This window comes from Platichthys flesus, chromosome 23, assembly GCF_949316205.1.
Source record: "Platichthys flesus chromosome 23, fPlaFle2.1, whole genome shotgun sequence".
Lineage (NCBI taxonomy): Eukaryota > Metazoa > Chordata > Actinopteri > Pleuronectiformes > Pleuronectidae > Platichthys > Platichthys flesus.
In genome coordinates this window covers 9503502-9529378 of record NC_084967.1, presented here as the reverse complement: position 1 = coordinate 9529378, position 25877 = coordinate 9503502, and the positions used below count along the sequence as shown (strand labels likewise).

The 25877-nt window shown below is 43.0% G+C and overlaps 1 protein-coding gene across 1 annotated transcript; it reads right to left on the bottom strand.

The window, feature by feature from the left end:
* Positions 1-45: 45 nt before the first annotated feature.
* Positions 46-25652, bottom strand: ccdc146 (coiled-coil domain containing 146). Its single transcript, XM_062383372.1, has 20 exons — positions 25420-25652; positions 22529-22586; positions 19978-20060; positions 19664-19757; positions 19464-19537; positions 18319-18546; positions 18084-18173; positions 17385-17481; positions 15891-15983; positions 15306-15473; positions 14382-14470; positions 13217-13381; positions 12963-13038; positions 12412-12560; positions 12086-12314; positions 3970-4080; positions 3728-3865; positions 3060-3185; positions 2195-2317; positions 46-708 (listed from the first exon to the last, which is right to left on the bottom strand). Exons 1-20 carry the CDS (start codon positions 25650-25652, stop codon positions 508-510), a joined length of 2625 nt encoding a protein of 874 aa, XP_062239356.1. The 3' UTR covers positions 46-507.
* Between the last annotated feature and the right edge of the window lie 225 nt (positions 25653-25877).

Here is a 25877-nt window from a genome sequence, read left to right as displayed (position 1 = left end):
CATTAAGAGCTTAGACACGTTGCCGTTTATTCATCGGCCGCAAGATTACAAGAGCGAGGGACAACAACAAGGAACCCGTAGACATTTGTGGAATGAAGAAGAAAGGTAGTGAGACAATTCAATCTCCCACGTTTCCTGTTTTTCACTGGACTAAGTGTTACTGTTAGCAGACTGCAGTAAACTCTTACCAGGAAATGTAAAAAAAAACTAAAAGGGAACTAAATTATAACCAGATGCAGTCGTCAAGTACACAAACAAGAGGAAACAGCAGTGGTGAGTTGAGGGTGAAAACACACACGAGGAGCAGGGAGGTGCAGATACACATTTATTGATTTGCCAAATCCACTAGAAAATATATTTAAAACGTTAGATTCTTGATTTCCTAATTTCCCCTGAGTAAAAATTAGATATCTCCCAGGGACACTTTAATGAAATTAGTGCAGCCATGATATGTGTGCGTAGTTCACAGCAAGTATATCTCCTTCCTGAAGGTGCACATATTGTTTCTTACATCTCGATGGGTTTGAGCGTTGGTTTGCGGATGTGCCTCATGTTGCCCCCTGGCTGCGAGGGCTTGAACGGCGGCTGGGCTCCGTAGGGTCTGGGCAGAGGGAGCGAGTCGGTCTCGGGGATGTACGCGTTGGGACGGCTCTCAGCTGTGGTGAACTCTCCATTTGGCAACTGGTTCCACTCTTCTTCTTGAGCCAGCTGCGCTCGCACAGACATACACACACACACGCACACACACACACCAAAGGCAGGTTTTAATATTTGATGCAAGTCCGCTCGACCTTCAACTAAATAGTTAAAATTCAATTTCCCTGAATTTTAATCACGCAAATGGAATAATTACTTCCCACAATTTTTTAAAGACGAGTGCAAGGGCATCGCTGAACAGTGGCACTCGGGATCTCAAGGCTGTTTAAAATTTGATCCATGAATCTTTCTTTTTCATATAAACGCCCATCAGTGAAAATACATATTAGAGCGATCACAGAGAGACACGGCGCTTTACACCATCGAGACACCGTCACTGCATATTTTCATTTAACTCACTGACAGGTGATGAGACGCAGGAGACTGGAACACAACAGGAGGAATTAAGTTATAATTTTAGTTCAAGGACTAAGGTTTTTAAATTATATGAATAAAATAAAGACCAGTAGTAGAACTATACTTGAATTATATGAACGCTGACAGTTGTTGCATCCATGAGGCTGATGGGTCAAATTGTCATTTGCCTTCAAACTAATATTTTAGCTCTCTGTCAACACGCCTCTATATTCTTTTTTACAAAATATATTTATCGACACGAAAATGCTCATAAAGCAGATCGGGCCAGTAGGGGGCGGTACAATCTACATCAAAGATCCGTCAACTACCAGAAACGAATGCTGTGGTTCCACGTCAAATTTGGCGAGACACACATCTGTGACTGTCAGCCGTGCAATGATGCTAAATTTAGCTTCTAACTTGTAAAACGACCTAGAGTTTTTAAATCTGCACTTTCCAAAGGAATTTGTTCAAATCTCTTCATAGCCGCGTTAGTGTGGACCGGGCGGCACTCCGCCCTTTAACTTTCATTTGACTACATCATGGAAACGGACTGAGCCGAAATGTCACAGAGGCTTCAAAGAGCTGATTCCCCTCATGCGTATGAACAGTTTATCTGCTGGCATGTGATCTGAAGAGTGCACAGAAGAACAAGCAATAACGGCAGGAACAAAATAAACAATATGTACAAAAACAGATTCCTCTTATGAGAAAACATTAAAACGAAGGATACATAAAAAGAGTAAAAAGAAAATGCAGGCCGCAGATGTGAATCGGGTGAGAAAGTAGCGATGAGTGTGAGCGCAGACAAGCTGGAGACAGCTGGACTCAGACGCCACTGATCCCTGTGTTTGTGCTGCTCTTGTGAGGACAGCTTCCACTTCTGTTTGTCAGTGTATCTGCCCTTCATGTCCCTGTGATGTGCACACTTCAGTTCCCTGTCTGGGCTCTTGTGGGTGTTAATAGTTTTTACTCCCTCCTCTCAGTCTGTGTGTGTCTTTTGTTCCTCAGACTCCAAATCGATTCTGGTGTCCCTCCGCTCTTTCTTTTCTTATCTCTTGGTCACTGTGTCTTCTACTCTCGCCCCCTCGGTGCTTTAATGGCCTCCTGACCGCCAGGATCTTTGTGTGCGATCCTTTACCTTCTCTCTCTCCTCTTTGTCCCTCTGCCGCCTCCTCTTGTTCCGGAGCATCCGCCTCCACTCCTCCTCCATCTCAGGGCACGGTGGCAGGCCCTGCTCCTGCCGCCGCTGGCACATGTCCATCTGGAAGAATGATTGAGAGACGTTCACTTTGTATTCCCGTCACTCCGTCCACCCTGCGCCCTCCTGGCTCGACTCGGGTCTGACTGCGCCCGAAAAAAGCAGATGTTCGAATTAGTGTCAGAATTTGGACGATAGTTGTGCCTCTGCATTTTCTACAACGGCGTCGGCACATCAGCTGCCGGGACTCTCCAGGTTATTAATACACGGCATCTGAAACATTTACGAGGCACGTGGGGAATCCTCCCATTTTTTTTTTATTAGTTAAATATTTTATTAAGACAGAGTTTCTGCCCAAACCAGCGTCACGCTTTCAAAATGTGTTGCTTACATAATTCTTTTAGCCGATGGCTTTAATGCTTTCGCTGCATTCTGTGCACATGTTAGGAAAGAAACAAGCTGTGTTCACAGAGAGCTGTATAAACTCAACATTCCTGTATCTGTCTTCTCCAATGCAACGAACATTAACCCAACACCGTCAGAAATAGGGAATAATCATCTCTCGTGTCTGAATTCAAGCTTCTCCGTCACCTCTTATTCGTTGATTTGTTCCTGTTCAGTTTCTTTGTTTTCTTCATTTTCATTTAGGACTGAAGGAATATTAGTTTCTCTCTCTGTTTACCTCGGTGGAAATAAGCAGGTTTGAGGTGAAAGATGTGACGCAGTGAAAACTCATCTTGTCCAAAGTTGCAAAGAGTCACGTTGTTGTTGTGCTGAGAGTGTGCGTGTCAGTGTGACCTCTGACCTGGAGCTCTCTCTCTGTGATCTCCTGCTGTTGAGACAAAGCAGCAGCTTGCTTCATGGAAAGTTCGGCAGACACGGCCATCAGTCGGTGGGTGGCTTCGATTACCTGAGCTCGGATCTCGTTGAGCTGGAGGTCGAAAACACACGCACACAAACACACACAAACAGACACACACATTAGGGGAATCTCATATTGATTCGTTTAGATACTCCCCCTTGTAAACTGGTTTTCCTTTTGTTTTGTTACACATAACTGTTGAGGCAGATTTGCCCTGAGTTACATGGAATGAACCTTGTTCCACAGGCTTTTTTATAGTTTGTGCAAGAGAAGGAGCTTTAGAGAGAGAGAGCGAGAGAGCAAGAGAGCGAGAGAGAGAGCGCGTGCGAGAGAGAGAGAGAGAGAGAGACAAGCAAGTGGAGGAAGTTCTAATGCTCGGTGAACTAAACGCTCGCTCTGCATGCTCCTCACATGGGCCGCACATGCTCCTCACAAAATGTGCAAGTGTGTTTGTGTTTGAGAGAAAGAGAGGTAAAACCCTAGACTGTGTATAAACCGGTGAACGCTATAACATCCGTGTGTTAATCTGTGCCGGGGCTTATGTTTGTTTGTGTCTGTGCAGCATTAAAAGCTTTGTCTCTGTCTGTGCGCGAGAGGATCTTGTCGTCTACCTTCTTCCCCAGCGAGAGTCGGTCCTGCCGGCAGCTCTCATCCTGCTCGCTGAGCGGCTTCGACAGACGGGTCACCTGGTCCACGAGGAGCGTCTTCTCCAGCAGCTGCCTCTCGCGTTCGGCAAGATTCACCTTGAGCTAAATACGCACACGTGGAAAGAGACACAATGACTGTTGCCTTGCAGAATCCTAGGAATCCTTTGGAATGAAAGACTTGAGATCTTGGCAGTGTTGTCCGGTACCTGCTCCATTTTCCTGACCAGTTCTTTGGACGTCGGGTCGTTGCCTTTTAATTCTTTGTAAGCCACGGTTTGGTTCAGACATTCAATTGTCTTGTCCCTGGCTTCTGAAAGCTGAGACATGGAGGAAATCAGAGACAAAGTAAAAGACTAGACTTCCAGTCAGTACACAAAGAAGTACATTGTACTCAATAATACCATAAATGCAGAAGTACATTTACTTCGTCACTGTTATCAAGTAAATAATATTTTTCGGGTTTATTTCACTTTTACTCCAATACTTATATCAGCAAATATCTTTTATGACCTTTATTTGACATGAAGGACAGACACAGAGTTTAGTGGTGAAAGAGGGGCACAGAGAGTGGGGGATGACATGCAGTAAAGGGCCTCAGGCTGGAATCGATCCCGGCCCGCGGCAGCTCCACCAGGTGAGCTGTACGCTGCCCCACATTTCTACAATTCTTGTTCACATTACTTATAGGGAATTTCAAAAAACAATCAATAGTGAGAGAAGTATTGTTCAATCAGAAATACTTTCTTTAAGTCTCTGTCCTGATTGACGTAGTAGAGCACGCTACTCTCATATGAACATGCATATACTCATAATACTTTAAGTATATTAAAAAGCAAGTATTTAGTTAAAGAAAATTAGTTTTTGTGAATTTAGTCAATATATGTGGAACTTTCTATATATATAAATTTAATACCCAAATACCGATTGAGTCACTGTCAAGTAATGAAGATAATGCACTAATTTCCCCCAGGACAACACACTTCACGCAAATGAATGAGTAAACAATATAAAAGTATAAAAGCAGGAAATCTACAACTGCTGTGCTTCTGTCTGTGTCTTCTCCTCCAGGCCTTTAAGATACTTGTTTCACTGGGGATTTCACAAAAAACACATTTCTCAGCTAAATGTGGTTCCGATTGATGAGAGCTATACTCCCTGCTTGGTAACAAGTCCCTGGCAAAGTGCGATTAGAGAAACCAAATTTTAAAAACACCACAGGATTCCTCTTAGGTACTATGGTGGTGTTGTTTGTTTTTGTGCCAGCCCTTAAAGCAGCGAAGGAGAGGATGCACGACTTAAAACACACAAAGTTAAAAGAGAGAGGATACCAAATGCAGCCGGGAGGACGAGAGACGACGTTGACAGAAGGAGAGAGGACAGCGCCTTGAGCCGACACTGAGATGCTGCAGCTGACATGATTTATTGCTTAATAGTTTATATAAAGCTGAATATACCATCATAGACATTAATTAAAGATAGTGACACAGCGAAGGCAGGAGAGAATACAAATTCAAGCTCGTAACATGAAAATAAAATAGTTTTAAAAATATTTAAGAAAAAGTCTGCTCCCCTGCATATTCTCTAGACATGAAGTACACAATGGGTTTTGTTGTGTAACACAAATGCGTAAATTCTCAATGATTCAAACTTCAGATATTTACATCTTCTGATTTCCTGTGTTTTATATCATTGTCAACATAGAAGAACAGTCCATACAAACTTGTGGTTGTTTCCTGGGTGTTGTTGAATCATTGAGTTAAGTTCATTGAGATTCCAGAGAACAACTTTTTATGGAATACCAAATATGTTGGATGGAGTTCCGGGGAAATGAGACACAGACTATTTCCAGCTGATAGAAGGGTGCAGCCAAGAAAACATTGTGTAAACAGGTCATGTAGCCTCAAGTGATTCATTGAATAAATCTGGGTTGAATAAGATTGTGTCAAAAAATAACAGCAGTTGAGTGAATCATTTAAACTTACATCAATTATAAAATCTTCAGTGCAGATAATCCAGGTAGGATGAACACAAAGTTCTCTGACTGCACAGTGACAGTGCATTGTAAAACAGTGAGAGGTGGACTCACTAATCACAAGGCATAACTCTGAGGTAGCCGCGGAGCATAAACCCAGGACAGCCCATTCCAAACAGACACTGCACTTTAGTTTAGCTAAAACAGAATGATGATCCATATAATTTAACCACCATCAAGATTAAATGGAGCCACAGCTTCATGGGATCAGACTATTTCATGAAAAAATGATTCTATTATCCTGAGACGAAGATAAATAAGAAGTCAGGTGCAAGGAGTGTTGATAGGAAGGAGCAATTAAAAGCAGTGACAGAATCTCAACGCGAATGCAAATACCCACTGGACCCAATGACAACAACACAAAGGTGGTCTCTATATAAAACTATATGAAGCCGAGATGATCAAGCAGCCACGACAGGGACCGTAAAAGGAACCTAAGCAGAAAATAGAATGAAGGAAATAAAACGCAAATCAAATGACAGAGGAAATATTAATAGTGCCAGCGAAGGGAAACAAATTTAGGTGAAGAGGAAGCGATTGGTTAGACGGCAGACTGTAAAGAGAGAGGAAGGAAGGGGGGGGGGGGGGCGGGGGGGTGCGTTCACGTGAAAAACAGCATGCGAAAAACTGCTGCACACGGGCGGTCTGACCCGGCATGACCTGCGTTATGAAACAGCAGCTTCCCGCCATTCCAGAGCGGCGTGGAACAAAGTGATGAATCCCATTCCCCCCCCCCCCCCCCCCCCCCCCCCCCCGCCGCGGAAGAGACTAATGAAGCCGCGCTTACGCAAACAGACAGCGGGTCTTGATCAGACGGACTAAAAGTGTTGAGCCGGTTAAAAAAAGATTCTGCTCGCTCAACATCACATGACTGGACTTCTAACTGGATAGTATGGCTGCCATGTGATTAAACGAAAGGTGTTTGTCAGGCTCGGAGCACGGAGGCTCGGCATGACATTAAAAAGAGAACTTGAGAGGCAGAAACACTGAGCTCATAGACTGAGGAGATGAGAGCGGATCGGAGGCTGACAAAAGACTGACAGACTAAGGAAGATGAAGTGGAGAGGAGCAAAGGGAAGACAGCATGAAGCCCAGAGTGAGAAAAAGGAATGAGAGATCGAATGTAGAATCAGACATGAAAGACAGAGCTGGGGAGACGAGAGACGCTGAGAAGCAGGAATTGGAGCCGATCAACTGGGATCAAGGTTGTCTGCAGTTTTCACAGAGAATTTGACTCAGAGAAGAGGATCCTGCTCATGGCGTGAGAACGTGATGCAAGGGGTGAATTCGAAGTCAAAATTAAGAAACATAGACATTTTTTTTCCAATTAAGGCTGAATGAACAAATGAAGGTCATCTAACCACCTAAGGTCACCCAACTTCAAAATATGATACCGTGGTTGAGGCTAGGCATTTTCTCTTCTGCTTCATTTGATCTTATAAAGCTGCACTAATGTCCCTATAACTTTTAGTGTTGTTAAAAGTTCATTTCCAGTTAGGAAGTGAAAGTTAGTAGGCTAACCAATAGACTGTATGTAAAGATTCTCAATCGCCACCAAGTGGTTGGCGGCGGTATAGTTCATAAGTCCCGCCTTCTCCATGTTTGCTGATGGGACATGGACCAAACTTAAAACTACAGATCAAATTCTTCGCAAAGTTGGTTTCTGAAAGGAAAAGTTGGTTTCTGGCAGGAAGTTCCTGTTACACTGAAGTTTTGTCAAGGTCTTGGTTTATTTATATGTTATTTGATGATATAAAAACGGGATGAAAAGTCAAGATTGACAGAGATGTATATCTTTTTTGGTCCAGTTGTGTTGATGGCAAATGATCAGACTGTAATGCAGGAAACGTGCTGGGACTTTTGACTGATTCAAGGAGAGAAAGTTCTCAAGTCACAGGTGAGACTAAGCAACGGCTAACGTCATCTTTTTCTGGAAGTGACCACCCCACATAGAAAACGTGGGAGTATTGGTATGGAGTATTAGTAAAACATAATTTTCTTCATTTTGCTATTTAAAATTCTGTGCACAAGTCATAACAAATGCTGCAATTAATTAATTTCAGTTTGACTTTGACCTTGAGGGATAAACAGGTAATAATTGATGAATGGTTCAATTCAGTCAAAACAAACGTCACTGTTTCAAAGGCATTTTTATGAACTTCAAAGCTTTAAATGAAGATGAACTTTTTCCAGACGTAAAAAATCTGCAAATATCCACAGGAGATGAGTGTGTGCCCAGTGCTTCTGAATCTGATTGATCTGTGTTCCACCTTCATGCGTAGCCACCCAAAGCCATTCAAACCTCAGATGATGGATGTATATACAGCACGTCTATCTTCTCTTCCCCCCCTCCGCTCCTCAATCTGTCTTTTTTTCCATCTCTCTCTCTCTGTCTTTATTGCCTTCACTTTTAACATTTTTATCCTCGTCCTCCTCCTTCCTCTGTTCACATGCGCATGTGTTTGTCTTTTCCCTTTGAATTCATCTGTCTCTGTGTCAGTGTCCCTGCCTGCGTCTCTGTTTTGTTCATCTGACAGTCACAAAGAGCAGCTGCTGTCCCGGCTCATGAATGGTGTAAACCATTGTATATATGACAGCATCAGGGCAGAATGAAATTTGCATGCCATTAACATAATCTCAGCTCAGTTCGTGGTTAACATGACGGCTTTAAAAAGCCACATAATAGACGGACCACTGCATATTTAACAGTGTAATAATGATAAGTAATGACCTTATTTATAGAGCACTTCCTCAAAAATGGGTTAGGAATTGAAAGCAGAAGGTAAAAAAAGAATCATATCAGGTTATGGGAGGTTGCACTAAATCTGAATTGAATCTATACTTAGATGTTAAAATACATGTATTGAACTTGAATTCTACATAAGAATATTGGAGACACGTGGGATTGGTTAACGGATTAATGTTGGTGTCAATGTCAAACTATAGTGGAGAGAACACAAGTCAGGTGCTGGCTTTGTTTTGAGTGATTCAGGTGCTAAATGACTTTAAATGATCTTGCTTTTTGTCTGCCTCCTCTCTCACATTCATCACACAAGCTGTCCATCAAGACGCGGCTCACGGTGGACTTCCCCATAGTAATAAGTTCCAGACAGGTCAGGACCAAGATTTAAGAGACAGACAGCCGAGCGATGTGACTCACCACTGTAGGGACAGAGCCGAATGTCATCAGCCCCACCCTGAAATAAATCTCCCTCCGTGACTGACACTGTGTGAGCGCTCCATAAATACACTGCATCGCTGTCTGTGTCTTTGGGATACTGAAGTCGAGTTCGCCATTAGAAGGCTGTTCAACGATAGTCAGATGTAGCTGCGAGGGTGTTATTGTAACAGGACTGAGCTCGGTGTGTGTACCTGTATGTGTGCCTGTGTGTGTGTGTGTGTGTGTGTGTGTGTGTGTGTGTGTGTGTGTGTGTGCGTGCGTGCGATGACGACGAGCCAGCAGCTCATAAACAAGTAGTAAATTCAGAATCCAACACCAACCTCTGTTTATTTTGCCGCAATTAAAATTCCTCATTGCAAATGAAAGCCTCAGAGTATATTGAACTTCAATAGTGTCACAGATGGCCCGATCTATCTTTGTCAAAATATCCCATCAAAAGGGAAGGGGGCGAGGGGGGGGGGATTCTTCTGCAATGAACAGATAAACTGCTCACAGATGAATACAAATACACACTATAGGATAAATCAGCGGCGAGGCAGTTTGCGTGGAGATTGAGTTTCGCATAGAAAATGAATTCGGGGGGGGGGAAATGACTCGAGCTGCCAGGTCTCCTGCAGTAGGCTGAGACCCCCGTGAGTCACTTTCTGTACAGAGAGGAGCTTGATTGCTGCGAGAGGGGAAAATGGCGATTTAGAAAATGATTTGCCTTTTGCACACGACGGAGAGGGAGAGGTATGGAATGAATGGATGGATGGAAGAAAAGATAAATGGACTAATACACTTAGAAGGGGTGGAAGTGGTTAATCATTAGAAAGTTCCAGATTTTGCATCATGTGTATTAAAACAGGACTAATGGCCCAATCGTATACCCTGAGTAGACTGATGTCATTTTTCCGTCCAGCAGGCATGTTGCTTAAATAGCAATGCATTTGCACCCATAGGACCAAACTCATGGTGGCATTAAAATCATTTTTGGGGGATCAAAGAAAAGAATGTCAGGAAAAAAATGTGAAGCCAGAGTTGACACATTTCACTGGATAGGTGGAAACTGTGACCTGCTGACGGTGCTGCATGAAAAGTCAAGTCACCAGTCAGCGGGGTTCATCCTCTGGGGACCACACATGTCTGAATTGTGGCTATCCAACCACTAGTTGCTGAGATATATTTCAGTTTTGGAACTGAAAGTGGTGAACAAACTTATGAAAATAGGAAATGAATTTACCGAATGTACTGCCAAATACGAGGTCAGTCGACGGGAAAGAAATAAAAAGGATAATAGCTGAGAGAAAATGTACTGGAAACAGGGATGGGCAGATAAAGTTACACCGAAGGAAACACAAAAACCTTGAGAATGCCTTGAGGGGACAAGGAAAGAAGGAACGGTCAGAATAAGATGAGGACAAAACAGGGTTAAGAGCTAATGATGAGAGAAAGAACCAAGGAGAAGAATAGAAATGGCCTCACCAGGCCACCGTTGTTGCAAATGATAAACAGCAGAAGGAGTAAACAGATGGAGAAAAGGGACAGGGGCGTTATTCAGAAGAGCAGCACATGGTGAAGCATGTTCCAGCACTGTGTTCATCCAACAGAGCACAAGACTCAGATGAGAAAAGTCTGGTCCAGCAGCGAGTGAGAAGCTCTGATCGCTCTGATCCAGAGCAACAACACACACCCAGTCCCTCGACACCCCCGCTGGCTGGGAAAACTTTGAGTGCGTGTGTGTGTGTGCATCGCTTGAATCTCTCTCTCTCTCTCTCCTTCTATGTCTGTCATTCTCTTTGCAACGCAGAGTTCCCTTGAACATGTTTGTGTTTTTGTGTTATTTATTCATGAGTCTGAATCTGTTTCCTGTGAAACGTGTGCAACGTGCGCTTGTTTGAAGTTTTTCATCTTCCTCCTCTTTCTCATCCTCCTGCTGCACGAGTTCGTCAGGGACAGAAAATATCGGTGTCTGTCTTTCTGTTCAAACTTCTGAGTGTGTGCATCCTCACTCGGTTCACCTCAGCAGCACGGCGGGAGGGGATCGGCTCCGATAAGCCAGGCTGAGAAACTGACCGCTTTAGTAAATATCAAAGTCAGCTTACAGAGTAAAGGAAAAGTGAATAAATTCAATATTTTGAGAAAGTTTTTTCAAGAGTTTGCTTATGAGATGAAGCTTTAAAAGTATTTGCATGAATCGAAAAGCTCCTTCTCAACTGTTCTTTTTGGAGATCTTAGCTAAGATACACCTCAGACACATACGACTCACAAGTTCACACAATCCTCTGCCTACTGAGATCCTATGAGGATTCTCCGACATCATATAAATCACATAAATGTCTAGAATGATCTTTTTTTTTTATATTAAATGAAATGCAACACTCTCTCACACACACACACACACACACACACTACTGCCTGGACAGTCGCCCGAGGCACTGTTGGCCATGTTCTCTCAAGATTCCAAGGACAACTTTGCCGATACACACATCTGCCATTTCAGGGAAAATTTTATAATCACACCGGGAAAACTATTTAATTGACACATCAGACAGATTGCAGACGGAATGCTAAGATTGGACATTTGGGAAATGTGGACAGCAGTTTATTAAAGGTCCAATCTGCCAAGGTTTGGGAGCTGCCTTAGCAAAGCCACATCAAGCAAAGTGTTCGTTTTCAGAAAGAAGAAGTGTGTTCATCGATAGACAACGGGAAAGTGGGTGTTGGGAGCCTGTCACTGTCATCACTGTTTACTATATAATATATATACGTTTAAATATATATTTACGTATAATATAATTTTTAATGATAGATTTCAGTTAAAAAATGTAAATGAATTACCCACCCTCATCCGACCACCTACACTTTTTTGCAAATTAGCTTGCGGGTCTAAATGTTAGGTGGGATGACTTCTTTCGTTGCTTATTTTTTGTCACTGTTCTTTAATATATTGTTTGGGTGTGTGGAGAGTTGTGTAGCCGTTATTCACTCCGCGTGTGCATATTCAGATTTGTAAATGTGTACAGAAACATTGAGATACAGTTACACAAATATCCCCCTTGACCTTCCGCTGACCACAGCTTGTGTCTTTGTGTGATGTGCACGAGAGCAAAGGTCCGAGTTCTCTGACCTCTATCTGCAGCACGGTGATCTCTCCCTCCAGCTTTCTATTCAGGGGCACCTCCTTCTTCTTCAGCTCAATCTGTCTCTTCTCCTCACTGATGGCCAACTGCAGATCTTTCATTTCCCTCTCCAACGTCTCCAGCGCCACGTTGCCGTTACCGATGGCCGCCTCCTGGACGTTCACCTTCCCGCGGTAGTTGAACAACACCTCCTCGTGCTCCAGCAGCTGGATGCCACTGGACGTGACAAACAGATACACACACACAAGTATCAAACATTATTATTGGATCCTCATAAAAGTAAAATTGTGAGATTGTCAAGTTTGTAACCTACAGACAATTGCGACACTGCACAGCCGTCTCATGGTTCTTGGTGATCTCCAGAAGTGCCTGCTCCTGGAGGTTGATCATTTGGGTGAGTTTCGCCAGCTCCAGTTTGTGGTCGTCACCATCCTGACTGATCTGATGGTGCTTCCATGCAACCTGAGGGAAATTACGTTAAAAAAAAAACATTCCGATGCACATTTATGATTTTAACTTCAAAAGCCAAACAAGGAATTCCACTGTAAATGACACGAAAAGTTCACAAACACAGAGGAAGCTGGGTGTGTGCGGTGGTGGAAAACAAGGTTTCAGGGCTCGGATTGCAAATCGGGAACCCAGTCAAAAACAACTCATCTACAGGCCGATTGTGTCGAGCTCTGGGCTCCGTGAATCACATCACCCTCTGTGATATATTTAATCTGTTTATATAAACTGCTAAATTTGTGATACTGGCTTATGGCACAGAGGAGGCCCAGCCAGCTTCCCGTCAGTGTGTGCTGACTGATCACATCTCTATCTCTGTGTGTGTGTGTTTGTGTGTGTGTGTGTGTCTGTGTGGACCTTGGAGATGTCATTGCGCAGCTTGTCCCTCATTTTGGAGCAGTTGGAGAGCTTCATACGAGCCTTTGTGAGGAATCTGGGATGGAGACGTAAATGCAGACAAGCAAAGCTTCAGTGGTAGCAAATGCGCTTGTGAAACAAACAAGAGATGATGACTTTTACAGATGAAGCTTTTTGTTTCGAGACTTTCTGGATGCGATTGTGCGTACGTGATGTTTGTTCACTCCCTCGAGGAAACACGCACGTGCACGCACCTGTCCTTGTTGACGGCGATGGTGTGCTGGATCTCCGTCTCGTTCTCCAGGACCCTGAGCTGCTCCGTCAGCTCGGTGAACGACTGCGAGGCGAGCTGCTTCAGCTTGACGTACTTGTTCTTCTCCTCCGTAAACATGTCGCACAGTTTAGAATACTGTGATATTCTGACAGGGGTAAAAAAAAAAGAAAGAAAAACACCGATGAAGCGATGAAGCGTCTGCGTTACAAAGTCTGGCTTGTGGCTGCTGTCAAGATCAGAAGCTGTGAAACAGGCGGCTTTATTCTCTTTGTTAACATCAAGCTAGGTCCTGTACAATCTATATACCGCAGGGTTTGCATCTTTAGCCAATGACAGTTGAAAATACAATGTTACATTAAGGTGTTAAAATATGAACTAAAGAATGATAACATTGGGAGAAATGTCATATTTACACAATATTCATGCAAGACGCAAATACACTCAACTAGTGTGAGACTTTCCTTATTCCTAAATTTACACGATGTGACTGAACAATGAGAGGAACCAAAATATTGAACCATCCATGTCCTGTTTTGCCAGACGCGGGTGCGTTTTTGCAGATTTAGTGTCGGGTGCAGCCTCATCCGTTCGTAACATCGCACTGTGCGAGTTTCTGCTTGGGTTTTCTGGGTGGTGCCAGAGGCATCGGTCCAAGTCTGAACACTGAAGTATGACCAATTAGTCCGTTTTGGTTTTCTACCCAGACAACATGTGCAGACGTCTGAGATAATTGTGATCCCAGCTGCTGAATCGCCCGGGGGAGGAAACCACAACTACAGAATCAATAATCGGTTGAAGAATTGGTTACGTCAATATTCCTTGTATAGGAATTCAATTTCAGCGATGCAGACCGACCGCTAAGACTCTCGGCGTATTTAAGTTAAGATGCAGAAACACCATCTGTACATCTGCTGAAACTGGAATTAACTTAGAGATCTTGAATCGAGCTGTGAAGTTTCAAGATGAATCACCACAATGCAAAAAAACTACAATAAGAAGACAGTGACAGAGGTTTCTCTAATGCCTGCTATTAACAGCTTAGAAGCTTCTCTGTTATCAAAATCCTCTCCTCACCACACACACACACACACACACACACACCTAATGAAGGTGGCAGGTGAAAGAAACAGAGGAGGAAATAACACCTGCGCTGCAGCAGAGTATTCAGCTTGTTGTGGTCCATGATGATCAGGTCTTTCTCTCGCAGCTCGTACTGGATGAGCTGGTGCAGTCGCTGCGGAGAGTTACACAAACACAACCACAGTTTCATCATGTCCATTTGCGTGTGTGTACTCGCAAGCGTCCTCCTTCAATTTGTGGGAGCACATCTCTTTTGAAATGATGTGGGAGCTTCTGTTCCGACACCGAATAAATGAACAAACAAATTCAAATGGCGATCGAGCCGTCCTGGTTGAAGCCTGATTGATTTGGCGGCTGGCTGATATGAGATTGTCACGAACATATTGGTATATGTGTTTATGTTTACTGAAACAAAAACTTTTATTTTGGAGAATAAACAGATGCAAATTGATTTTAATTTAAATGTCTATTTCAAAAGGGTTTGTTGGAGTGTAAACGTACTGGCTGGTATCAGTATTGGAAACTTGTTACACCCAAATTAAGCAAAGTGTTTAGTTCAGTCAGGAAGACGGTGTTCTTATATCAAATGCACTGTCCCTGCTGCCTCTGAGCTCCACACTTGCCATAAGCCAATCCCCTGTGAGCTGCAAATGTTCTCCCTCCTGTCATTCAGCAGTCAGTTCTTGACAGTGATCACTTGTCATTCATCTTCATATCCAAATCATTTGATCAGATAAAAGACTCAATCAATCCTCGGTCACAAGTGAAGTGGATTGGAAAGAGGTTTTGATATCAGTAGGAAGACAGGATCTCTTAAAGAGTCATTTCTGCCAAGGGGCATTTTTTTCTCATAACCAAAATGTCCTGGTCTGTGACATATACATCTGTGTGTGCATGTGTTAATAACCACACACTAATGGAGACGTCATAGCTGGATATACATAGAATTCCTGATGGTGTGTTAGGTTTGTGTGTGTGTTGTGTTGCACCTCGGCCCTGAGCAGTTCGCGGTGCTTCTGGCCCCTCTCCTCAACTTTGATCTTGGTGAGACATCTGAGGTGGTGGAGTTCCTCTCTGAGGAGGTTCGACTCCTGCAGCAGCTCCTGGATCATCCCGTACTGCCGCTTCTTCTGGCTCTCCTCCTCTGCCACGGAGAGCTGGATGAGGGAACACATTTAAGAATGTTCTCTTTTGGATAGAACTGAAGGGTTTACTCGATGCAGTGAGAGACTGGAATATGGACTAAAAGTCTCTTTAGAAAGAAGAGGATGAATACTGAAACCTTTTTGGTGCAAAGTCCAGCATTTTCCCTGTAGGGATCATTAAACTTGGAAGATAAGACTCCAAATATGAAATATACCAAAAAGAACAAACATAAAACATTCAAACAATAACAAAACGTTTAGAGACATTAAAGTACTTTAAAACTGAAATATGGTTTATTCACTTCTTTGTGTAGTGTAAAAAAGAAAGAAAGAAACACTACAGGCTTCTCTTGTTAGGTGGCTACTGCTGTCGACTGTTAATGGAGCTGCTAATGGTACCGAGTCGACCCCACACACATTGTTTCTCACCTGTTTTTCAAAGCCGACTTTAAGAGAGTCCACCTCCTTCTGAAGCTCCATCCTCTGCCGAGCGCCGGCCTCTCTTCTGGGAACAGCGTCTAACTTGGAAGGTTCAATTCAGAAAATAAACATCAAACGTGCGCTCGGGCTTTCCAGCGAAGCAAGAGGAGATCTGAACATCTGCCGCGGTTCCCTCCAGACTCTTAGACAAAGCGCGTAAAATACATTAGCATCAATTGTTTCCCTGATTACAGTTCTTTAGACTTTCGCAATCTGGGGGATGTGAAAGTGAAGGGGCCGCAAGGAGTCGGTACAAAGATTACCAGACTTCATAATAAATTCGGTCAGTGCATATTCAATCCCACATTAAAACACTGGCCGCAAAATAATTAATACTATATATCAGAGGTTCCCTGAGGCCTTTCTGATAGCCCTTAGATCCAGCGACACTAAAAGTGTTCACAGGAGCTTATGAAAATTGAATGCCTCCGGGCGTGCAGGATTGCACCTCTCCGCAGGGTTGCCAGGCCTCGTGTTCAGAAGTATGAGCTACAGTGCTCCATATTTAAAGATTGTTAGTCCAAGGAAGATGGGGGGGGGGCAACTACATGAAACGGTTTTAAGGGCTTTTTGCAGTTATGTAAAGTACATGTTATACTAGTGCGGTGCCTGTTCTAAACGTTACTGATCCTGAGCTACTTCAGAATATGTCCTTGTCATTAGTGAGTCCTCCTCAAACAGTCCTGCAACATCACTTTGTATTGATTGTGTGCTGGAAGTTGTGTGCAGAGCTTTTTTCATAAAATGAAAGTGAATTTGCTTTATTACTGTTCACGATAACACAATCCACACAATCTTTAAAAATACAAAAATCATATTCTGTTCGATATGAAGCTTTGTAGCAGCAAAACAAACATTGTGCTTTATTAGTTTCTGTTATTCTACCTCAGTAAAGAATGTGTGGACTTTGGGGTAAATACTAAACCCATCAGTCACATCTTATTTGACTTGCACTGGAGACTTTTCAATCCTCGTCTGAACAGTTATATTAATGTTTATTTAATGATTGGCAGATTAATGAATAAATCCTGTTGCGCAACTGCTTTGTTTTCAAAGTGTCCTACGTGTGTGTCAATCCCCCAATGTGTCATAATGGATTCCTTCCATACTGTTTATGTGCTTGTGACATGTGCTGATGCGTTTCCCGTACCCCGCTCGCTCTGTTCGTCTCTGTTTCCACTTTTCTTTGTAAAAACTTTGAACATCAGTAAAACTACAGGAAGCCGGAGAAACCAAAATGCTCCCTGCGTAATACAGATTAAACACTTAATGTGCTTTTTATTGGCTCTGTGACATTATTCAAAAAATGTCCCCACACTCAAAAACCATGAGGGGTGTGTGTTTAATGTTGTGAGGGAGAATTTGGATGCATGTCGTTTCACCGCTCCAAATCGGAGCAGAGGTTTCTCCTGCTGACATTGAAAGCACCGACCCACAATTCACCTGGGCCTGCAGCTCGCTGTGGATCGATTGCACGTGTGCTAGCTGCTCCGTGGCCATGGTCAACGCGTGCTCCATCCTCTTGAGGGCTTGCATCTGCCTGAAGGGAAAAACACAGACACCATTTTAAATATTTATCATCATCAGAAGGTTGCGTATGCGGCACCAACCGGCTGAAGTTCACTCTGTCAAACTTGGCTCATTATATAGATGAGCAATTCTTGTTATGATATCAGGTTTTTTAACTGTGGCAAGAAAGTAGCTGAAGAAATGCTTTGGAGTATACACCTATGTCGAGGAGGTTATGTTTGCATTGATGTTTATCGGTCTGCCAGTTATTATGCAAAAACTACTGAACCCAATTTATTGAAACTCGGTGGAGGTCTGGCGCATAGGCTGAGGAAGAATCCATTAACCTCTGGAGCAGATTCCATTAAGGGTGCGGATGCGGGTGCATGACTGGATCTAAAAAACTTCAGAAATAATTATGAAGAAAACAGGCATCTGTACTGTGCTAATGTAAAATAATACAAACAGGTGTTGTTGTAGATTCCAGACATCGACCCCGATGTATCTGATCTAAATACATACATTCTAGATATACGCACTACATGTGTCCTTCTGTAAATTTCAAATTCACATGTGTATGAATATGTGGATACTCATTTACATGTGTCATTGAGCTCAGTTTCCATTCTCTACCTATTTTTCTCCTGGAGCTGCACAGACTGGCTCTCGAACAGGAGCTTTCTGTCACACATGACGTTCTGTAGCTTCATTTCCAGGATACCTCTGGTGACACAAAACACACAGCAGCTCATTTGAAAACATCTCAACCACTGTGTTTCCATCTTAATATATTCATATATCCACATTCGTCCTTTTTAAGACGCCCTCTCCATGTAATCCACTTTTGGCTGTTTTAATAGTTCTGTACCTGGTCCCAATGAATTCCACCTCCTCCTCCCTGCTGACTTCCTGTTCTTTCAGCAGCTGTCTGCACTCTCTCTGACTGGCTTCGACTTGGGCCTGGAGAGCCTCCAGCTTCTGCACCACCTCCTCCCTCCTCCTCCTGAGGGATCGGTTTCGTACTTCCACCTCCTGCACTTGCTGCTCCGATTCGGAGATCACGGCGTTCAGGGCTTCTATTTCCTTCAGAGCGGCTCTGGCGTGTTTGGAGGAGAGGGACAGAGTATTATAAAGACAAAAGAAGCACAACACAGAGTTTAATCATCACACAAGCTTTGTAGTAGTGCAGATCTTATGAAATAACAGCGTGTGCATCCATCTTTAACACCCCCCCTCCCGGTGCCACTCAGCTTTGTGAATTTTAGATTGCAGGTTGTACTGGAGCTCACATGGCTCATGCAGACGGCTCCGCTGCATCGCTACAGAGCCAAGTATTAATTTGGAGTAAACATTAAAAGAGACTGCAGCGCGGCTCCAAGTGGAGCTATCCTCTGGTGATTAAGGGGCTTTTGACTGGAGCTTAACACATATGGTTGTCATTTTTATTAAAAGAGAGGGATTGCCAACATTATTTTTCTACTTATACGCAAGCAAGGCTGCAGAGGAGAAACTGAACCACAAATGGAACTGGATATTGAATTTTCTTTGCAGAGAAAGGATTAAAATGAATAGTTAGCTTGAGTTTTGCCCAGATCTAATTAAAAGTTTTCACTGAGGAAATATAATTTAAATAAAACCTTATAAATTATTTATATTGGATCAGATTTCTCTCACGTTTTGTGTTTTGTTTCTTCTGTGACTGTTTTTGTTCTTATGTTAATTTGTATGTATTAATTACTTGTTTGTAGTTATCCATAAAGTCCTTTATAACCTTGAGAAGGGCTTTATAAATAAAGATTTTATCATTATTATTTAGCAGCACACACTCACATTATGAAAAGTGCAGTATAATAACACGGATAACAGAATAATTGAAGATTTGGGATCTGATTTTCAGATAATTGTTCAATTCCAGGAGAAAACCATTAGTTTCTATCGTGCTTCCTCTTCAGTGTTTTCTCAGCGAACTCGCTCACTTTATTTTCTGTAAAGTTATAGATTAAATGCACTTACTCCTTCTTGGAGTGTTTCCTCTTCATCTTCTCTGATATCTGGTCAGGTACGCTGATGAGCTGGGCTTTCTCTGCCTGGTGACACACAGAGACACGCACAAAAATGTAATAAAGAACATGCTTTGTTGTTTTATTGTTGGTGTGCTGTAAATTATGCTCAGTCAGTCAGGGGCACACACGCACACACACAGACACACAAACCTCTTTGAGCTCTATGATCTCCTTCTGGTCCTCCAGCTCTTTCTGTTCTCTCAGTATCTGAGCTTCATGGGTTTCCACATCTTCAGTGAGATTTCTGGCAACACACACACACACACACACACACACAAACACACACACAAGTTCCTGCTTCTTAAAACTGGTAATTAAAAGCACTGAAGGGAATCATTTGCAGGGTTTCTCATTGTAATAAACAGGCAAGAGCACACAAACAATGGAAACAACTAAAATGAACAAATAAAAGACATGGGAAATAACACCAACTGGATGAAAAGAGGTTTGGTCATGAGAGGTACCTGACTTCCACTTGTCTCTGAGCCACCTCTATCCTCAGATCCTCATTTTTATCCTGCAGGGCTTTGATTCTGCTCTCCAGCTCCTGGACGACCCACCAACATGAACATTAGATCAGTAATCAAGGTTTTCGAAGTCTTTGCTTTGCACATTTTCTTTTAGAAACACTTCAAATCAGCTCTTTTGCTTCGCATTTGTTTGGTTCATGTTTCGGTGAATGATTCAGCACTTGATTTAGACCCACGTTAAACGACTCCAAACTTGCATTTTAAATTTGATGAACCTGAAGTTGAGCATCTATCACTGAGGTGAAACCGTTTGGCGGTGCTTGGAGCGGATCCAGTTTCATGCAAAAATGTTAATTCTCATCGTTTTCTGCACCGCACACACGTGTTTTTCAGTCAGCACTGTCGCATTACGCTGACTTAACTTCACAAAGCGTCGCCATTAAAGTAAATCAGCTGCAACTCCACCAGCCGTTATCAATTCAGCTTGTTCAGTGTCATGCGCCGTAAAGATTTAGTTTATGGCTCCTCGGGAAAACAATTAGAAATGCATTTGAGACGTCAGCGATGAAACACATAGTTCATGAATCACGCATGACAAGCATGTTTTTGTTTTTGTGTGCGACAGGGAGAAAGAAGAATTCAACCGCCCTCAGTGTGGCTCATCCTGCTGAAGAGAACACTTAATGCTGTCGGTTCAATATGACCAGTTCACAGTGGAGGGCTCCTGCCCACATGTCTTGTCATGCAGTTGCAGCTGCCAGTTTTACGGTTTCTTTATTATAGTCCTAATTTTTGGGGGGGCTTTGGTCGACTGCAACCCCAGCATACGCAAATCAATTTCATCATCAAAACCTTCAGCTATTCAGGACGTTCCTGTTCTCATTTCTCTTCTCTCACCTCCTCCTACTCTACTACTCTTTGAAATACTAAGCTTCTTCTGCAGTTGTGGGACTTCTGGCTCCGACAGCTCCTGCATGCTTCAACTGATTTCCACATTCAAAACATTCGGCTCATTCAGGACACTGGAGAGCTAATTTTATGCCTCCACCCCACTGACAGTCAGTGACTGAAGGCATTATGTTTTCTGGTTTTCCCATTCTTGTGAAAATGATGTATCAAAAAACTTCTTGAAGGAATTTCTTCAGATTAGGTTTTAACCTTCACTGGGACTTGAGGATGAACCGATTTGAATTTGGTGGTAAAAGGTCAAAGATCAACGTTGCCTTGACCTCACAGATCACACTTTGTCTCGGGATCAAGTTCAGGGAATCCTTCTAATTAGATCACACTTTGGCCAGTTGTCACTTGGACTCAAGGGTTAACTGATTCATTATTTTTATTGGATAATAAATGGACAGACATCAACAGGTTGTGTAGACCTCATATAACTGTGGATGCACTTTGTCAGGAACACCTGAAGGGCCGGAAATTGGACTGGTTGTCGGAGGCATATAACCGCAGAGAGGTAAATGTAGTGTCTTCTATAAACTATTTTTGAACTAATAAAATGTATGTGTTTTATAACAGGTGTCAGAGGCTTTTAGGATGTGACATCACGCAAGGACATGTTGAAATCATCACATGCCTTCGGTCTTGGCAGTGTGGCATCCTCCTATTGCATTTTTCAGCTTGATTCAGCATTTCTGCAACTCAGCGTTTGTCATAGACATTGGTTACCATTAATACACATTGTCTCTTGTGTCACATTTGATTATGTATTCCTTTGTGAGCAGAAGGTAAGTCTGTCAAATGTCCCTAGTCATTACCCATGAGCCTCTCTGACTCATGAACGCCATCACTCGCAGCCGGAGGCATGAAAGCAGAGCACAAGCACCTTCGGAATGTTTTGTTGTTGCAAACAGTAATCAAACATTAATTGGCGCCTGGAAAATAATTTCACTGAATTTTTACGGCGTTGGTGATTTGTTCACGTCATTCTCCCGCCTGCCTTACGGGTTCTACGTTTGTATTCTTCTTCTGACACAATCGCTGAGAGTTTGCGCCGCTGATTCATCAGCTGCTAGAGACTGTCTTGCCCATCCAAGTGTTGGAAAGGCTCTACATTGTGGTAGATGTCTGACACTCTGAATAATAAAAGTAATACAGTATTAATATGCACTGCAGCATGATAAAGTGAACTGTGGTGTATGACTCAAACAGAAGCAAGTGGATAAAGGGGTTTTATTAAGATTTGTGAATGTATAAATTATTATAAATTATTTTCGTTGTAAATCTGTTGCTTTAAATGATGACTAACTTGATTTTTCCTGCTTTGCCTACAGAATGAGAAACCTCCCTCCGAGGGATAAAAAATTATTTAGCACATGCATCATATTTTTGTGAAGACGAGAGAGTGGAATATAAAACGTTTGGGCTTCTTGTTGCTTTAACGGGCCCTTAAAAAAAGAGCCAATGGCAAGTCATCACATGGAGGGATTAGGCCTGGGTGGAGGCTTATAGTAAAACTCATATTTATCCCCTCTGAAGACAGTTATTGCAGCGGTAATCCACATCTCTGAAACCCGACCTGGATGGTGCAACTTACAGCAGGTTCCAGCTGAGTCTCATTCTCTCTCTCCAGGTAGCGCTTCTCCTCCCACAGACTGCACAGCGTCGAGGTGAGCCGAGGTAAGAGGAGAAAAAGAAAATCTGATTACTCGGATAGAAATGTCAGACGCTGCTACGAACTTTAGACACAGGTAAGGAGTTTTCATACTGTACATAAAGAATCATAGTCAAGTGCCACACACAGTTCAACCGTTGTATTATTTTCTTATTTCCCTGTGGCAAAAGCTCTTTTGAGCCGCTTGAGCTGCTTTCTATCAAACAGTTTCAGCTCAGCTTTGTAACCTTTAAAAAACATCATATCATTTTGCTGTTTGTTTCATCATATCTCGCTGACAAGTCGATATATTGGATATTCAAAGAAATATATAGAAAACTGCGTGGATGCTTAAGTATGCCACTGGAAAAGGCGCTGAGGAATTCCTCTGTGCATGTTTGGCTCAAGATGAAGGACGCAAAGATGTTAAAAGGCATATTTAAGTGGGGAGCATCTGCTGATCATATGCAGACCGGTAGCCATGTGGACAAGGGAGGGAGACGGAAAGAGGGGTGGGGGGGAGATTAGGCTGGAGAGTGTGAAAGGCAGAAAGGGCAGCAAGAGGAGAAGAAAAAGACGAGGAGAAGATGAGAACTCAGCACCGATCAGCTCTTGCACACGATGTACGCACACGAATGCTCTCAAGGAACGCTCCTTAAGTGTTTCCATTTAATATTTCAATTACCGCTGCGGCCACAACTCTCTGCTTCAGTGTGAGGCTTAAAACCAGCGTATCCTCTAGATCGTATCTTTGCAATACGCCGCTGAATTGATGTGATACGAGTGGTTGACTTTCCAAGGTTTTTTCCTTTAATTGCAGTGCAGCTAAAACCAAAAATATGAGCCACAATAATTATTTAGGGGGTATAATATTTTCACTTTTTCACACTCATTAATATTTTAACCCCCGAAACTTTGATCACACTTGCCCTTTGTACTTGTATTAGTTTCCTTCCATACATTATCAGTAATCAGTATCACTGTCCTTTCACAGTCTGTTTAATTCGTACATTGACGTTTACTGTGTGGGGAGTTGCAATGATCTCATCGTTGGGGATTCAAACTCAACAGAAATCTTAACTGCGACACAAATCGACATTTGAACTGTTTCATTCCCTTAAATGTCAGTTTAACTTACTCCTTTAAGTGTTTTGTTTATGCAACTCCCATTCGACACGAGCGCGCTTTGGGAAGCACCGGCGTGTGTTACCGCGTTGCCTAGCAATGTTCCGATAACCTCCCTTTGGCCCTTGAAAAGTTAAGTTTGTGTACAGAGAGGAGAGAGACGCTTGAGCGAGTGCGTTCTTTTCCAGCTCTGTGGGTGTGCTTGACCCTTTGGACACGCTGACTGGGGGTGCTGAGTGATTCGAGGGAAGGGAAAAGATAAAACCGGCAGAAGAGAGGAGGAAAACCGGCTGCAGGGAGCAGGAAGGCAGAACAGATGTCAAAACACTAATCAGGGTGAAGGGATAATACAACATCACACGTTCAGGAAATGTAAAAATCCATTAGAAACTGGTTGTGCATCAACCTTTAACCCCTTGTGACGAAACTCTGAGGAAATGTGGTTACTGCCACAAAAACATTTAGGCAGTAAAACCTCAAATAGTTTTTATTCCTGTTGTTACTCTCAAGTGTGTAAACCACAGGCTGTAAATAAAGATGGACGACGTGTCCCCACTTCCTCCCACTAGCCAGAAAAGAAGCCAAAATATCCTGGATAAGAACGCTGCAGATAATCTCTTTTGTGGGGTAGAGTCTGCACAGTTGTGATTGGGGGATGTAGCTGCAGTGGCGACGTCCCATTGATTCACATGCTTGACCAAATTGGGGTTCAGTCTCAGCTGCCAATCATGGGGTTTTGCCTCTTTTTGTAGCATCGAATAACAAATTCAAACCAGGCACCAGAAAATGTGACTGAATTGATAACACGCAGCAAATTGCCTGTGCAGTTAGATCGAAAAAGATTGAAGCACCTATCAGCGCACCAGCTTTGACCGAAACAGATCATACAGAGCAGTTGTTTCTCCTCTTCCCACAACTTGAGAGAGCTCAATGTAACTGCCTAAGAACACCATATGTGCCTGGACGTAGCCTGAGGTCCTCAGCGAAGGCCCTGCCCGCCATTCCACAATCCCGGGCTGAGGACCGGCCCCCCTTTCTTTCAGTGCTTCCACTCTTTGGAACAATCTCTCAGAGGAGATCCATCTGGCAAACTCCTTCTCCTCTTAAAAATCTCTCCTAAAAACACTTTTTTATCGGTGTGCTTTAAAACTTTTATTTCTGTATGCTCTCTATCGCTGAGTGTTTTTCTTCAAATTGCTTTTTAATAGTTTCCTATTGTTGGCCTTCGAACTTGTTTAGCACGTTGTAGCTGTGTTTTGAAAGGTGCTATATGAATAAATAAGTGATATTATCATTATGTCGAAGCCACTAACATGGTGGAGGTAGGGTTTATGAGCTACTCTGCTGCTTTGGCTTCACTTTTGGGGAGCGGTCATGTCGTCTACCTTCATGTTCAGTCAATGGTGTAAACAGCATCAGCAGTAAAGAAGAAAATGTTGCCGGCTAAGCAAAACAGTGTCATTACTATGTGCGTGTGTCCATTCCCACGTATGTTCTCTTACTGTACTCAACTTCTGCTTCACCACTAGTTTCACTTCTCTGTGATGTCTTATTCTCATGTTACTTGGTTCCTGTCAGTAGTTGGTGTTTCTAAGAAAGACGAAGCTGCATGCGAAGAGGGCGTTTTTGTTTCGATTAAAGGCTTCCTCTCTCGGGATTAATTTGGATTCGATACATTGCAGTGGTTGGGCGTGTGCTGCGCGGCTCACCACTTCAGTCGGAGTTGCGTCTTGTACTGCGTGTTCTCGGCAGCCCTCAGCTCGTTGTATGCCCGCAGGAGCTGCTGCCTCAGTTCTTTGACCTCGCTCTCGGGCTCCACGGAGATGCTCTGCTCCTCTGTTCTCTCCAGCTCAGTGTGTAGCCTCTCCAGCTCGGCACGAGTCCTCTTAGCCTCTCCCAAACGCTGGAGCTCACAGTCCTGGGCACTGTGAGATGAAACCATGATTTACCTGTGTGGTATGCAGTGTACAAACACTACAAGCTAACTGATGGTAAAACTAATATAACTTTTTTGACCAAGATAATCTGGATTTTTTGCCTCTTCCGTCCTGAAAACCTCTAACTTAAATAATCAATAAAAACCTTTATAGAGCAAATCGTAATAATGTAACTACACATCTTAAAATCTTTAAAACAAACTTCTTGGTCCTATATAAATATAAACTTA

Bases quoted from the DNA above. Each gene is read 5' to 3' on its own strand.
- ccdc146 (XM_062383372.1), bottom strand. From the start codon at position 25,652: ATGGTTTCATCTCACAGTGCCCAGGACTGTGAGCTCCAGCGTTTGGGA. The intron at 20,061-22,528 runs GTAAGTTGCACC...TGGGTCGTCCAG, and splicing joins AGACTCAGCTGGAACCTGCT to GAGCTGGAGAGCAGAATCAA. The intron at 18,174-18,318 runs GTACAGAACTAT...TTGTGTCACCAG, and splicing joins GTGGAATTCATTGGGACCAG to AGGTATCCTGGAAATGAAGC.